General features: G+C 36.1%; 1 protein-coding gene across 1 annotated transcript in view; it reads left to right on the top strand.

Moving 5' to 3' along the window:
* Positions 1–13,034, top strand: part of GALNT13 (polypeptide N-acetylgalactosaminyltransferase 13) — a 554,418-nt gene that overhangs the window by 476,829 nt on the left and 64,555 nt on the right. The window contains exon 10 of the mRNA XM_065880130.1: positions 9,605–9,744. Coding sequence (XP_065736202.1) covers positions 9,605–9,744 — 140 coding nt within the window. The remainder of the gene's footprint in view (positions 1–9,604; positions 9,745–13,034) is intronic.

Raw genomic sequence — 13,034 nt, forward strand, 5'->3', positions numbered from 1 at the left:
CATATAATAATATGTGTCACGAAACTGAAGAAACAGTTACTTCCAGCATCCTGCAGAACGAGGAATGGATAGTACAAAATTCGTGAAGCATTTTATGGAAATATTTTGGTTGATCATTCAATTGCACACTGAAACTTTCTGGCTTGTATTTAATTGTCAAATCAGTAGAAAAACTCCCAATTATGTCATTACTGATCATTTATTTCTGTGAATTCAAGTTTGTCCTGGATCTTGGATCACATTGATCTGTTAGGACTGGAAGAATTTGCCAAGTGGATCCTATCCTTCAAGGAATGATAATTACCATGTCATGTACCACCATCCAGGGAAAGATATCTCTGTACAGGTTTTTCAAAGTTTCTCCAGTTTTTCGATGTTATTCTAGTAGAGTGGGCAAGAGCTTGGACTGTGATAAATGGATGTGAATGACTTCTAATCCTCCTCCTGATATTTTCTAAGTAAGCTTGAGCATGTTATTTAACCTTTTAAAGTCTCAATTCTTTCATCCTTAAAAATAATAATAGATAGGGATACTACAGAGATTTAATGAGAAAGTATGTATGAGAGTATCTATAGTGGACTTTAGGAAAAAACATGAAGTGAAAAAATTTAAATTATTTTACGTTTAAAGTAATTACTGATAGGTATGCACATACTGCCATTTTGTTAATTGTTTTCTGGTTATTTTTGTAGTTTTTTGTTCCTTTCTTCTTTTGCTCTCTTCCCTTGCGATTTGAGGACTGTGTTTAGTGTTATGTTTGAATTCCTTTCTGTTTTGGGTGTGTATCTATTCTAGGTTTTGGATTTGTGGTTAGTATGAAGTTCATATATGACAGCCTTTATATATAAATATTTTAAGTTGATGATCTCTTAAGTTTTAATGCATTTTAAGAACCTGCGTTTTTACTCCCCCTTCATGTTTGTTATTGACATCATATTTTACATTTTTTTGTTTCATGTATCCTTTAATTACTTATTGTGGATACAGATATTACTACTTTTGTCTTTTAACCTTCCTACTAGTTTTATAAGTGGTTGATTTACTGTGTGCTTGCCTTTACCAATGAGATTTTTCCTTTTGTAATTTTCATATTTCTAGTTCTGGTCTTCTCTTAAGCTTTTGCTTGTCTGTAAAACTCTTTCTCTCTCCTTCAAGTCGAATGATAGCCTTTCCAGGTAGAATATTCTTTATTGCAGGTGTTTTCCTTTCATCACTTTGGATATAGTGTGCCACTCCCTTCTGGCCTGCAATGTTTCTGCTAAAGTCAACTGATAGCCTTTATGGGAGTTTCCTTTAAAAATGTTACTAGTTGCTTTTCTCATGCTGCTTTTAAGATGCTCTCTTTATCTCTAATTTTTGCCATTTTAATTATAAATTGTCTTGCTGTGGACCTCTTTGGGTTCATCTTGTTTGGGACTCTCTGTGCTTCCTGGATCTAGATGTCTGTTTCCCAAGTTAGGGAAGTTTTCTGCTATTACTTCTTCAGATAAGTTCCCTTACCCTTTCTCCTATTGGGACTCCTATTATGCAAATGTTAGTATACTTGATGTTTTCACAGAGGTGTCGTAAACTATCAGCATTTAAAACATTGTTTTCTTTCTCTGTTCAGCTTCAGTGATTTCTACTCTTTCAGTCCACTGACTGTATCCTCTGTGTCATCTCTGTACTGTTGATTCCTTCAAGTGTATTTTTTTATTTCAGTTACTGTACTCTTCAGCTCATTTTGAGTCTTTATATTTTTTAACTCTTTGTTAAAATTCTAATTTCATCTATTCTTTTCCCAAGTTTGTTGAACATCTTTATGATTATTACCTTTAAGCCTTTGTCAGGTAGGCTATTTATCTTCACTTCATTTAGCTTTTTTCTATGGTTTTATCTTGTTCCTTCGTTTGGAACATATTTCTCTCTAGCCTCATCTTGCCTAACTTTCTGTGTTTATTTCTATGTATTAGGGAGGTTATGTCTTCCAATGTTTAAAATGTGGCCTTATTTAGGTGACTTCCTATAGGGCCCAGCAGCACACTCCCCTCTGGTCACTAGAGCTTTGTGTTCTTTATGCTCTATGTGGGCAGCATGTTGCCTTTCTCCTGTGGCAGAGCCAACTACTGTTGGCTTGCTGATAGGCAGGGCTGGCCCCTGGCCAGGTTGATTGCCAGGCCTTGCCTGGTGTGGTGGCTGCTGGCCCCCTAATGAGCAGGATTGGGTCCTGGAGTGGCTGGCTGCAGAGCCCAGTGGGGTGCAGGGCTGGTTTCTGCCAGCTGGTGGGCAGGGCCAGGTCTTAGAGTGACTGGTTGATGACCAGGGATGCCAGGGTTGGTGCTAGCCCACTGATGGTCCAGGCTGGGTCCCAGCATGGCTGACTCTGGGGTCCGGGGGTCATGGGACTGGTGCTGGCCTGCTGGTATGCATGGCCCAGTCCCCACTCAGCTATCTGCATACCATGGGGAATTGGGGCTGTTGCTGGCCCCTGGCACTTACAGGGTAGAGGGAGGATTTCAAAATGTCACTTGCCAGCAATAATATTATAGGAGTAAAATGAGCCCCCCAAAATGGCTGCATCCAGTGGCCAACTCCTTCATCCCCAGAAGGAGGCCCAGTTGTCTCCTGCCTCTCCAAGATCAGCAAACGGGTCTGACCTAGGCTCCTTTCAAACTACCGTCTCTGGGCTTTGATTTGGATTGTACGAGATTCTGCATGAGCCCTTTAACAGTGAAATCTCTGTTTCCTATAGCCTTCCCACTCTCCTGAACATAAGCCCTGCTAGTCTTCAAAGCCAGACATTCTAGGGCCTTATCTTCCTGGTGCAGGATCCCTGGGCTAGGTGGCTCAATATGGGGCTCAGACCCCTCATTCCTTGCAGAGAACCTCTATAATTGTGATATCCCTCCCATTTGTGGGTTGCCAACCCTGAAGTTTTGGGTTCTGACTATATTGTGTCTCCATCATTCCTACTAATCTTACTGTGGTTCCTTTTTTTTTAATTTTTATTTTATATCATAGTTGATTAACGATATTGTGTTAGTTTCAGGTGTACAGCAAAGTGATTCAGTGATACATATGTATGTATCTATTCTTTTTCAAATTATTTTCCCATTTAGGTTATTACAGAATATTGAGCAGAGTTCCCTGTGCTATAGAGTAGGTCCTTGTTGGTTATCTATTTTAAATATAGCAGTGTGTACATGTTAATCCCCAACTCTCAATCTATCCCTTCTCCCCACCCAGTAACCACGTTCGTTCTCTAAGTCTGTGACTCATATCATACTATGTGGTTCCTTCTTTATGTCTTCAGTTGGAATAAATCTTCTGGTCATTTGTATAGATAGTTATTACGCAAATAGTTATAATTTTGGTTTGTCTCTGGGAGGTGAGTTCAGGGTCTTCCTACTCCACCGTCTTTGCCACCTTCTGACCTGCCCACACTTTTGACTATAAAGATCAGATAAACTTAAATAAATTGAGAAGTTGTCTGATATTTGATTGTTCTATGTGCTGTTGCTCTCAGCAGACACTGTGATCTTTGTACAATTCATTATCTCATTTTTATTCCGTTAAAATAAAACTGAAGTAATAATAGTAAATGATAAATTTAATAGATAATCACTGTGTATTATTAGCTGGCATGGGTCATCAGCCTCTTAATATAGTTCTATCCAGCGACTTCCTAATGAACGGTTATGAGCCTGGGTAACTTATATGCAAATTAAGAATGGGTAAAAATTAAAATGGCAGATTAAAAGAGTATTTTTAAATTAAAAAAAATATTCCAACTAATCTGCTAAACATCTGACACAGTATAGTACTTAGATACTCTAGAATACAGTAATCCCTAGTTGGCTTAAAAATGATCTATCTTTTTATTACACTTAAGAAGAAAGAAATGTAGATCCTTATTCAAAAAGCTTTTGATGACAATTTTTCAAAGAAAATAACAAAATAAGGACGATTTTCTCTTTATAAGGAATTTTGAAAATATCAAAAAATTCTTAGCTGAAACTATGTATACGTATCTATAATAAGTATATTGTTAATATATCATTGTATCTATAATAAGTATATTAATATATCATTGTACATAAAAAACTGTACAGTTTTAACTTTTGTGCTTAAGGAAAAAGATTTTTTAACATTTTTTTCTTTTTCTAGTAGCAAAGGGAATGTACTGTTTTTATTTTTCAGTTATTTTTGTTCCATACATTTTCATTCTACTCAGTTATAATGACAGTGTAATAAAAGTTCTTTATATTTTATTTACACTTCCCATATTTTATACAGACAAAATTATTTCAATACAGCAATTATATTTTGTCAATTAGGTATACCATTGATTTACTTAAGAATTCTCTTATTGAAGGAAATTATTTCCCATTTTCTCCACTTTAAGCCATGCTGCAATATGTATTCTTATGCACAAAACTCTAAACTTTAATCTATAATCAGGCTATTCTGTCATCAGGTACTTTGATTATAGGTAAACCAGAACTATTAGGCTTATTAGGTATCTACGTGGGAAGAACTTAACAGATTATTATGACCTTCTATCTATTATCTATTTAAAGAATTAAAGCATGGGGCTTCCCTGGTGGCGCAGTGGTTGAGAGCCCGCCTGCCGATGCAGGGTACATGGGTTCGTGCCCCGGTCCGGGAGGATCCCACATGCCGCGGAGCGGCTAGGCCCACGAGCTATGGCCGCTGAGCCTGCGCGTCCGGAGCCTGTGCCCCGCAACGGGAGAGGCCACAACAGTGAGAGGCCCGCATACCGCAAAAAAAAAAAAAAAAAAAAGAATTAAAGCATAATTGTTCTATGTATCTAAATTCAATACTACCATGAAATAGATTTTAAAATGATGAATGACAGATTAAATAAAATATAACTGCCCATAAATGCTATCATTTACCTATTAATCAAACCTGCAAATGTAGAGTTACTTAAAATACTTTTTATTCTAATTCATCATGAAACTCGGTCAGAGCTTCTCCAGCATTTGTTCAAGTCCCATTGAAAGACTTACCTTAAAAATTTGCAATTCTTGTAAGTTGCCTTCGAAGAAAATCATAATTCATTGATTCCTTCTATTGCAACCTTCTTCCCTCACCCTATTCTATTTTTGTCATAGCACGTATCACCTTCTAATGTATTACTGTTTGCTTATGTTTCCTTACCCTAGAATGTAAACTCCATTGAGAAAGATACTTTTATTTGTTCACTGATGTATTCCAAGTACTTTGAAAACTGTGCCCTGTATATGGTTGGAACATGATAAATATCTGCTGACTTAATGTTGGCCTGGCCTATGCTGTCTATCTTTGCCTGCTTTTCTTTCCATCTGTTTATCTTACTCCTGTATTGGCTTCACTGTCTTAGGCATTCTCTATATGGTAGCCTCAGCAGCTCCAGGCTTTAATCATCTTTACAGCTAGCAATTCCAGAAGAAACAGAGCTTCAACTTCCTAACAGTCCTAGAAAGTTGTCAGAGTATACTTTTATTAGCCTAGATAGTTCACATGCCCATTCCTGAGCCAATCATTATGATGGGTTGTTGAGTAAGGCTGAGAAATGGACTGCTTTGATTGTCTTGGGTGTTATTCAGAATTTGGCCTGCTGCAACAGCAGCATCCCCTGGGAACTTGTTAGGTATCCGGACTCTCAGGCCTACCTCTAGACCACCTGAATCAGAATATGAATTTCAGCAAGATTCATTGGTGATAATGCCTTTATTCTATCATCCCAGTGGAGCTGGAAAGGCAGGAAGGGGGACGCGGTCACCAAGACACACAAAGTGAAAGTGGGGCTGTGATGGTTGCCCAAAGAAAACCTGAATGCTCTTACCAAAATGCAGAATGGACGTTGGGCAGGCAAAAACAACAGGTGTCCACTAAAATACATAATATGTATTCAGTAATTATTATACACCACGCACTGTACTATGCCTTTTTCAGATATTATTTAGTATTCACACCATCGTACAAGATATCATCAGACAGAATACCTTAGGCTTCAAGAGATTAAATAATGTGTCCAAAGTTTTCGTTGGGGAGGCAATGAGAGAATTAACCTGTGATATGACACCAAGTGCTAGCAAGTGTGCTGGAGAACAATTAAGCAGGATAGCGGGATAGAGCATTACCAGGATGAGAGGAAGGGCAATCAATTTAGATAGGAAGGTCAGGGTGAGCCTGAGGAAGTAAAGTTTGAGCAGAGATTTGGACAAAGTGTAGGACAACTCACCTAAGTTCCAGGGTAATACCTTTCCAGACGGGGGGGAAAAAGAGAGAGAAAGAGAAAGCCAGTGTTGCTACAATGAAGTGAATATAGGTGATTAATTCAGAGAGATAACCAAGAGTCATTTCATGAAGAAGCTTTGGCCATGGCTAGGATATTGTCAATTATTTATAGCACAATGGAAAACTATTGGAAGCTCTGGAGCAGAGGAGCACATGATTTTATTTATATTTCAAATATATTGCCTAGGGAGCAGGCAATAATAAATAAAGGATAGATGGAGAAATGTAAGATGTCAGGAGGACAAGTGAAGAGGCTACGGCAATGCTAGTCTAGGCAAGAGATGAGAGAGAGTGGGACCAGGATGGTAATGGGGATGGTAGAGGGGCTGGGGATATACAGATAGTCCCTGACTCATGATGATTCAACTTAATTTTTTGACTCTACTATGGCATGAAAGCAATATGTATTCAGTAGAAACTGTACTTCTCAAATTTGTTTTTTTTTTTTTTTAATTTCAGTTTTTGATATTTTTCCTGGCTAGCAACATGCAGTGTGATGCTCTCTTGAGAAGCTAGGCAGTCCCAGCTCCCAGTCAGCGTGCAATCAGAAGGGTGAACAACTGATATACTTAAAACCATTTCGTATCTACTCAATCATTTGTTTTTCACTTTCAGCTATTCTGTGTCCATTCAGTCATTCTGTTTTTCACTTTCAGTACAATATTCAATAAAGTACATGAGATATTCAATAATTTTTTATAAAATTGGATTGATGTTAGATGATTTTGCCCACTTGCAGGCTAATGTAAGTGTTCCGAGCACATTTACGGTAGGCTCAGCTCAGCTATTATGTTTGGTAGGTTAGGTGTATTGAGTGCATTTTGGACTTAATGATATTTTCAACTTACAATAGGTTTTTCAGGATGTAACCCCACAGTAAGTAGAAAGATCCATATTGTGAATTGCTAATGAATTGAATGTGTCTGTGAGATAAAAGGAATACTCCCTCGTTTTTGCCTTGAGAAAATGGGTGGATATTTGTGCTACTTACTGAAATGTAGAACCTTGAAGATGGATCATGTGGGAAATCAAGAGGACCTTTTTGACTGTGTCAAATTTAAGGCGCCTATTAGAAATCCCAGTAAAATTGCTGAGTAAACAATGGGATAAACTACTTCAGAGAGGTTTGGGTTGGCAATAAAGAGTTTGGGAAACAAGTGAGATAGTATTTTAAGCCATGGAAATGAATAATCTAATTCAGACTCTATTTCATAGTCACTCATTGACACTAACAAAGGTCTCACCATCTTGTAGCTGCACATACAGGAGTATGAGGCCTGTAGCAGAGGAAAAGAGAGCTGACAGGTCTCTAACAAGTCCTTCTATTCTTACAACCAGAGAGACATTGGTCAGAACCAGTCAGATGTCCTTGCCTAACTGCAGCGTTCTGAGAAATGTGGAGGAATTGATGAATGTTTGGTGAGCACTTCTGTGTCTTACATAATATTGAATATCTTACCTCTAAGTAGGAAAACATCCATACAGAGGGGAAAAGCAATGCTTACCAAAATATTAAGTCCACAGTATTTCTGTGCATTTCTAATGGTAATAAGCTCAATAAGCTCTATCATTCTCCACCAACCACCCTTTGAAAAATCTGATGTGGGCAATTAACATTTTCTCTTATCTCATGTAAAATATATGCAAATGAACCTTTAAACTTTCTTCCAATCAGGAAAGTGCTCATAAAAGCCTCCTAGGAAACAGTTCTGGAGCCAGGAATACTAAATCTTAACATGATGAAAAGGGAGCATACTGATATATAAATAAGCCACTTTGATTAAATTTGCCCACCTTGAAAATGAAACCAGAACCGTAAAACTAACTGTTGAACTAAGTCCTTTGAAGCAGCAGTGCCTTTTTTTTCTGGGTCCAATAGCATCTATAAGATTTTCAAGACTATTTGTGTAGCTCTTAACACAGAGAAATTCTTTTCGTGATCTATTTTGTAAATGTTTTTGAACCTCTTCTTTTGAAAGCTGCACTCCAGATTGGAAGTTCTGGATAGAATTATTTTGAAAGGAAGTATTTATCTGTCTAAAAAGCACAAAGATCACATTGTTTTCATCCAAACACTAGCTAGAAAAATCAATATTTTATTTTAGAAGGAAATGCTTTGGCTGCTTAAGCACAGCAGAATGCTTTCTAACAACAGTAAGACATTTAATTTTGAGAAAACAAAAATTCTGAAACAGGGGTGGTGGGGGGGTGGGAAGGACTGGCAGGTGACTGAGCTTCAAGAGTATCACCTCATTTGAAAATAGTGACCCAAATAATGGTATTAGTTACAGACATTTCAATTTCCTAAACAGCTGTTCCTTTCTTACAAAATGACTAATTGGCTTTGCTGTTTGGTTGGGATAGAATATACTAAATACTGGCCCATTTTCTTCCTGTGCCAAAGTCTGGTTGCTTACTAGTCTTAAACATGTTAAACAGAGACCTTTTCAAAATAATCTAAGAAATAATTGTCATCTTATCACAGTTTAGTCATTTCAATTGTCATTTTAATATTAATGAGCAATTCTTGTCACCGTATCTTTTATATAAAAATCAGTGGCATTGTTATTTTAATTTCTCAACTAAAGAGCATTCTTTTATGATCTTCAATGGAAATATTCATAGTCTATTATATGAAGTACAATTAAGCAATTTTAATATACACATGTAAGTATATTTCATTTACTTATGTTTCTTTATGCTTATATATTTACTAACTTACTCAAGGATTTGAAGTGGTTTATGCTAACTTGTAAAATAAGATAGGAAAAAAAAATCAGTAAAAAAAATATTAGGTCTATGGTAAACCTAGATAGAATAAAAATTGAAGAAGGAAAATTTGGAACACATATGTGCCGTCCACTGTGAGGATTATATTTATGTAAATTTCTCATGAAATCCACAAGTGGTGAATAAATGATACTAAAGGGAAAATATGAGCAATAATATAGTGGAGCTACTGAAATTTTTATTAGAATCAACCACATTATCACACAGCTCAATTAAGCTTTGATTGTGAGATATTAAATTAATACCAAATTACACTTAGTTGATTAATTATTCAATCTAGGAAGTACAAGTACTTGGTGATAAATATTTGCATTTGAAAAGTCAAAACCAATGGAAAACCTTTTAATATCCATTTAATGTACTAATTGGATGATACTAAGAAAATCAGTGTAGTAGCAGCTGCATATGCAATTCAATTTGATGAAATTTTAATTATAGAGAAAAAAACTGATAGCAAAGTAAACAGTGAAACAGTGCTGAAATGAAAATAGCACGAACTGATTTGTGTGTTTCTCTGCAAAATTGCAGGTGTTGTCAAAGTGGATTATGGAGATGTGTCAGTCAGAAGAACACTAAGAGAAAATCTGAAGTGTAAGCCCTTTTCTTGGTACCTTGAAAACATCTATCCGGACTCCCAGATCCCAAGACGTTATTACTCACTTGGCGAGGTATGAATTATTTATTTTGGTTAAGTTATAAATATATTTTGCAAAAGGAGCAATTTCTAAGGAGCTCAATATTTTTTTTTAACATCTTTATTGGAGTATAATTGCTTTACAGTGGTGTGTTAGTTTCTGCTGTATAACAAAGTGAATCAGCTGTATGTATACATATATCCCCTCCTTCTTGCATCTCCCTCCCACCCTCCCTATCCCACCCCTCTAGGTGGTCACAAAGCACTGAGCTGATCTCCCTGTGCTATGCAGCTGCTTCCCACTAGCTATCTATTTTACGTTTGGTAGTGTATATATGTCAATGCCACTCTCTCACTTCGTCCCAGCTTACCCTTCCCCCTCCCCATATCCTCAAGTCCATTCTCTACGCCTGCATCTTTATTCGTGTCCTGCCCCTAGGTTCCTCAGAAACATTTTTTTTTTTTAGATTCCATATATAATATACGTGTTAGCATATGGTATTTGTTTTTCTCTTTCTGACTTACTTCACTCTGTATGACAGACTCTGGGTCCATCCACCTCGCTACAAAAAACTCAATTTCATTCCTTTCTATGGCTGAGTAATATTCCATTGTATATACGTGCCACATCTTCTATAGACATTCACCTGTCAATCGACACTTAGGTTGCTTCCATGTCCTGGCTATTGTAAATAGAGCTGCAATGAATATTGTGGTACATGACTCTTTTGGAAGTATGGTTTTCTCAGGGTATATGCCCAGTAGTGGGATTGCTGGGTTGTATGGTAGTTTTATTTTTAAGGAACCTCCATACTGTTCTCCATAGTGGCTGTATCAATTTACATTCCCACCAGCAGTGCAAGAGGGTTCCCTTTTCTCCACAGCCTCTCCAGTATTTGTTTCTAGATTTTTTGATGATGGCCATTCTGACTGGTGTGAGGTGATACCTCATTGTAGTTTTGATTTGCATTTCTCTTAACGATTAGTGATGTTGAGCATCCTTTCATGTGTTTGTTGGCAGTCTGTATATCTTCTTTGGAGAAATGTCTCTTTAGGTCTTCTGACCATTTTTGGATTGGGCTCTTTTTTTTTTGATATTGTGATGCATGAGCTGCTTGTAAATTTTGGAGATTAATCTTTTGTCAGTTGCTTCATTTGCAAATATTTTCTCCCATTCTGAGGGTTGTCTTTTCGTCGTTTATGTTTTCCTTTTCTGTGCAAAAGTTTTTATTTTTTATGTCATGAATAAAATGCTTTAAGGGTTTTTAAACAGATCTATTTTAAATGACTTCTCATAAATTACAAGGACCATAAAGGTGTATATCACTGGGATTTGTAAAAAGTAAGAACATAGTTTAAGATGGAATAAATAGTATTTTCTTGTTTCTTTAGAGAACTTTAAAAAGTTCTCAAGCTTTTTAGTCATATGGAACTTAAAATTTATTGTAAACCCATGAAGAGCATGAAGAGCTTTTATTTATGTGGGCTCTAATTATTAATATTTATTATGTTGAAACAAACCAGAAACTTTAAAATTTATTAATTTATTGAAGGTAATATGTAATAATCCATTATACAATATAAGTAACATATTTTTGAAAAAGAAATATATTTTATAAAGCAAAACCAAATAGTAAGATTAGCATTATTTTTTTTTAATTGCATTAAAAACTGGTCAAAAAGATACCTGGATTCTTACAAATGCTTCTATATTGTCTATTATAACACACCATGTAGCCTACAGAAGACTCCTTGTACATTCATGAGAAGTGAGAGTGAAAAGTATTATCTTATTATTATCAAAATCATATAGACTTTGTGGACACACTGAGAACCCTTGATCTGCACCATCCTTTTTCAAAATATTATCTTTTTTTTGTAAATATTTTCACTTCTTTAATAAAAGTTTTTCACTCACACTCATCCAGAAAGCTACTTTTTCTAATCACCACATGCAATTCAGAGAATAACCCTACCCTAACTTTATTATCTAGAGAAGAAAAAAACGCTTTTGTCTTCTTTATTTCTTCTTTCTCTATGACTTTTAAAATTTTTATTGGAGTATACTTGATTTACAATGTTGTATTAATTTCAGGTGTACAACAAAGTGAATCATACATATATCCACTCTTTTTTAGATGCTTTTCCCATATAGACCATTACAGAGTATTGAGTACAGTTCCCTGTGCTATATAATAGGTCCTTATTAGTTACCTATTTTATATATAGCAGTGTGTTAGATATCCCAATTTATCCTTCCCCCCTTTTCCCCCTTGGTAACTGTAAGTTTGTTTTCTATATCTGTGACTGTTTTGTAAATAAGTTCATTTGTACCTTTTTTCAGATTCCACATATAAGCGCTACCATATGATATCTTTTTCTTTCTGACTTCACTCAGTATGACAATCTCTAGGACCATCCATGTTGCTACAAATGGCAGTATTTTCTTTTTTATGGCTGAGTAATATTCCATTGTATGTACGTACCACCTCTTTATCCATTCCTCTGCTGATGGACATTTAGATTGCTTCCATGTCCTGGCTATTGTCAATAGTGCTGCAGTGAACATTGGGGTGCATGTATCTTTTCAAATTGTGGTTTTCTCCAGATATATGCCCAGGAGTGGGATTGCTGGATATTATGGTAGCTCTGTTGTTAGTTTTTTAAGGAACTTCCATCTGTTCTCCATAGAATGTACCAATTTACCTTCCCACCAACAGCATAGGAGGGTTCCCTTTTCTCCACACCCTCTCCAGCATTTATTGTTTGTAGATTTTTTGATGATGGCCATTCTGACCAGTGTGAGGTGATACCTCATTGTAGTTTTGATATGCATTTCTCTCATCATTAGTGATGTTGGGCATCTTTTCATGTGCTTTTTGGCCATCTGTATGTCTTCTCTGGAGAAATGTCTATTTAAAGATCTTCTGCCCATTTTTTGATTAGGTTGTTTGTTTTTTTGATGTTGAGCTGCATGAGCTGTTTGTATATTTTGGAGATTAATCCCTTGTGGGTCTCTTCGTTTGCAAATATTTTTCCCATTCTGAGGGTTGTCTTTTCATTTTGTTTATGGTTTCCTTTGCTGTGCAAAAGCTAAACGTTTAATCAGGTCCCATTTGTTTGTTTTTATTTTCATTATTCTAGGAGGTAGATCAAAAAAGATCTTGCTACATTTATGTCTGCCTATATTTTCCTCTAAGACTTTTATAGACTTTTATAGTATCTGGCCTTACATTTAGGTCTTTAATCCATTTTATTTTTCTGTATGATGTTAGGGAATGTTTTAAATTCATTCTTTTACACGTAGCTGTCTCGTTTTCCCAG

This window comes from Phocoena phocoena, chromosome 7 (assembly GCF_963924675.1).
Source record: "Phocoena phocoena chromosome 7, mPhoPho1.1, whole genome shotgun sequence".
NCBI lineage: Eukaryota > Metazoa > Chordata > Mammalia > Artiodactyla > Phocoenidae > Phocoena > Phocoena phocoena.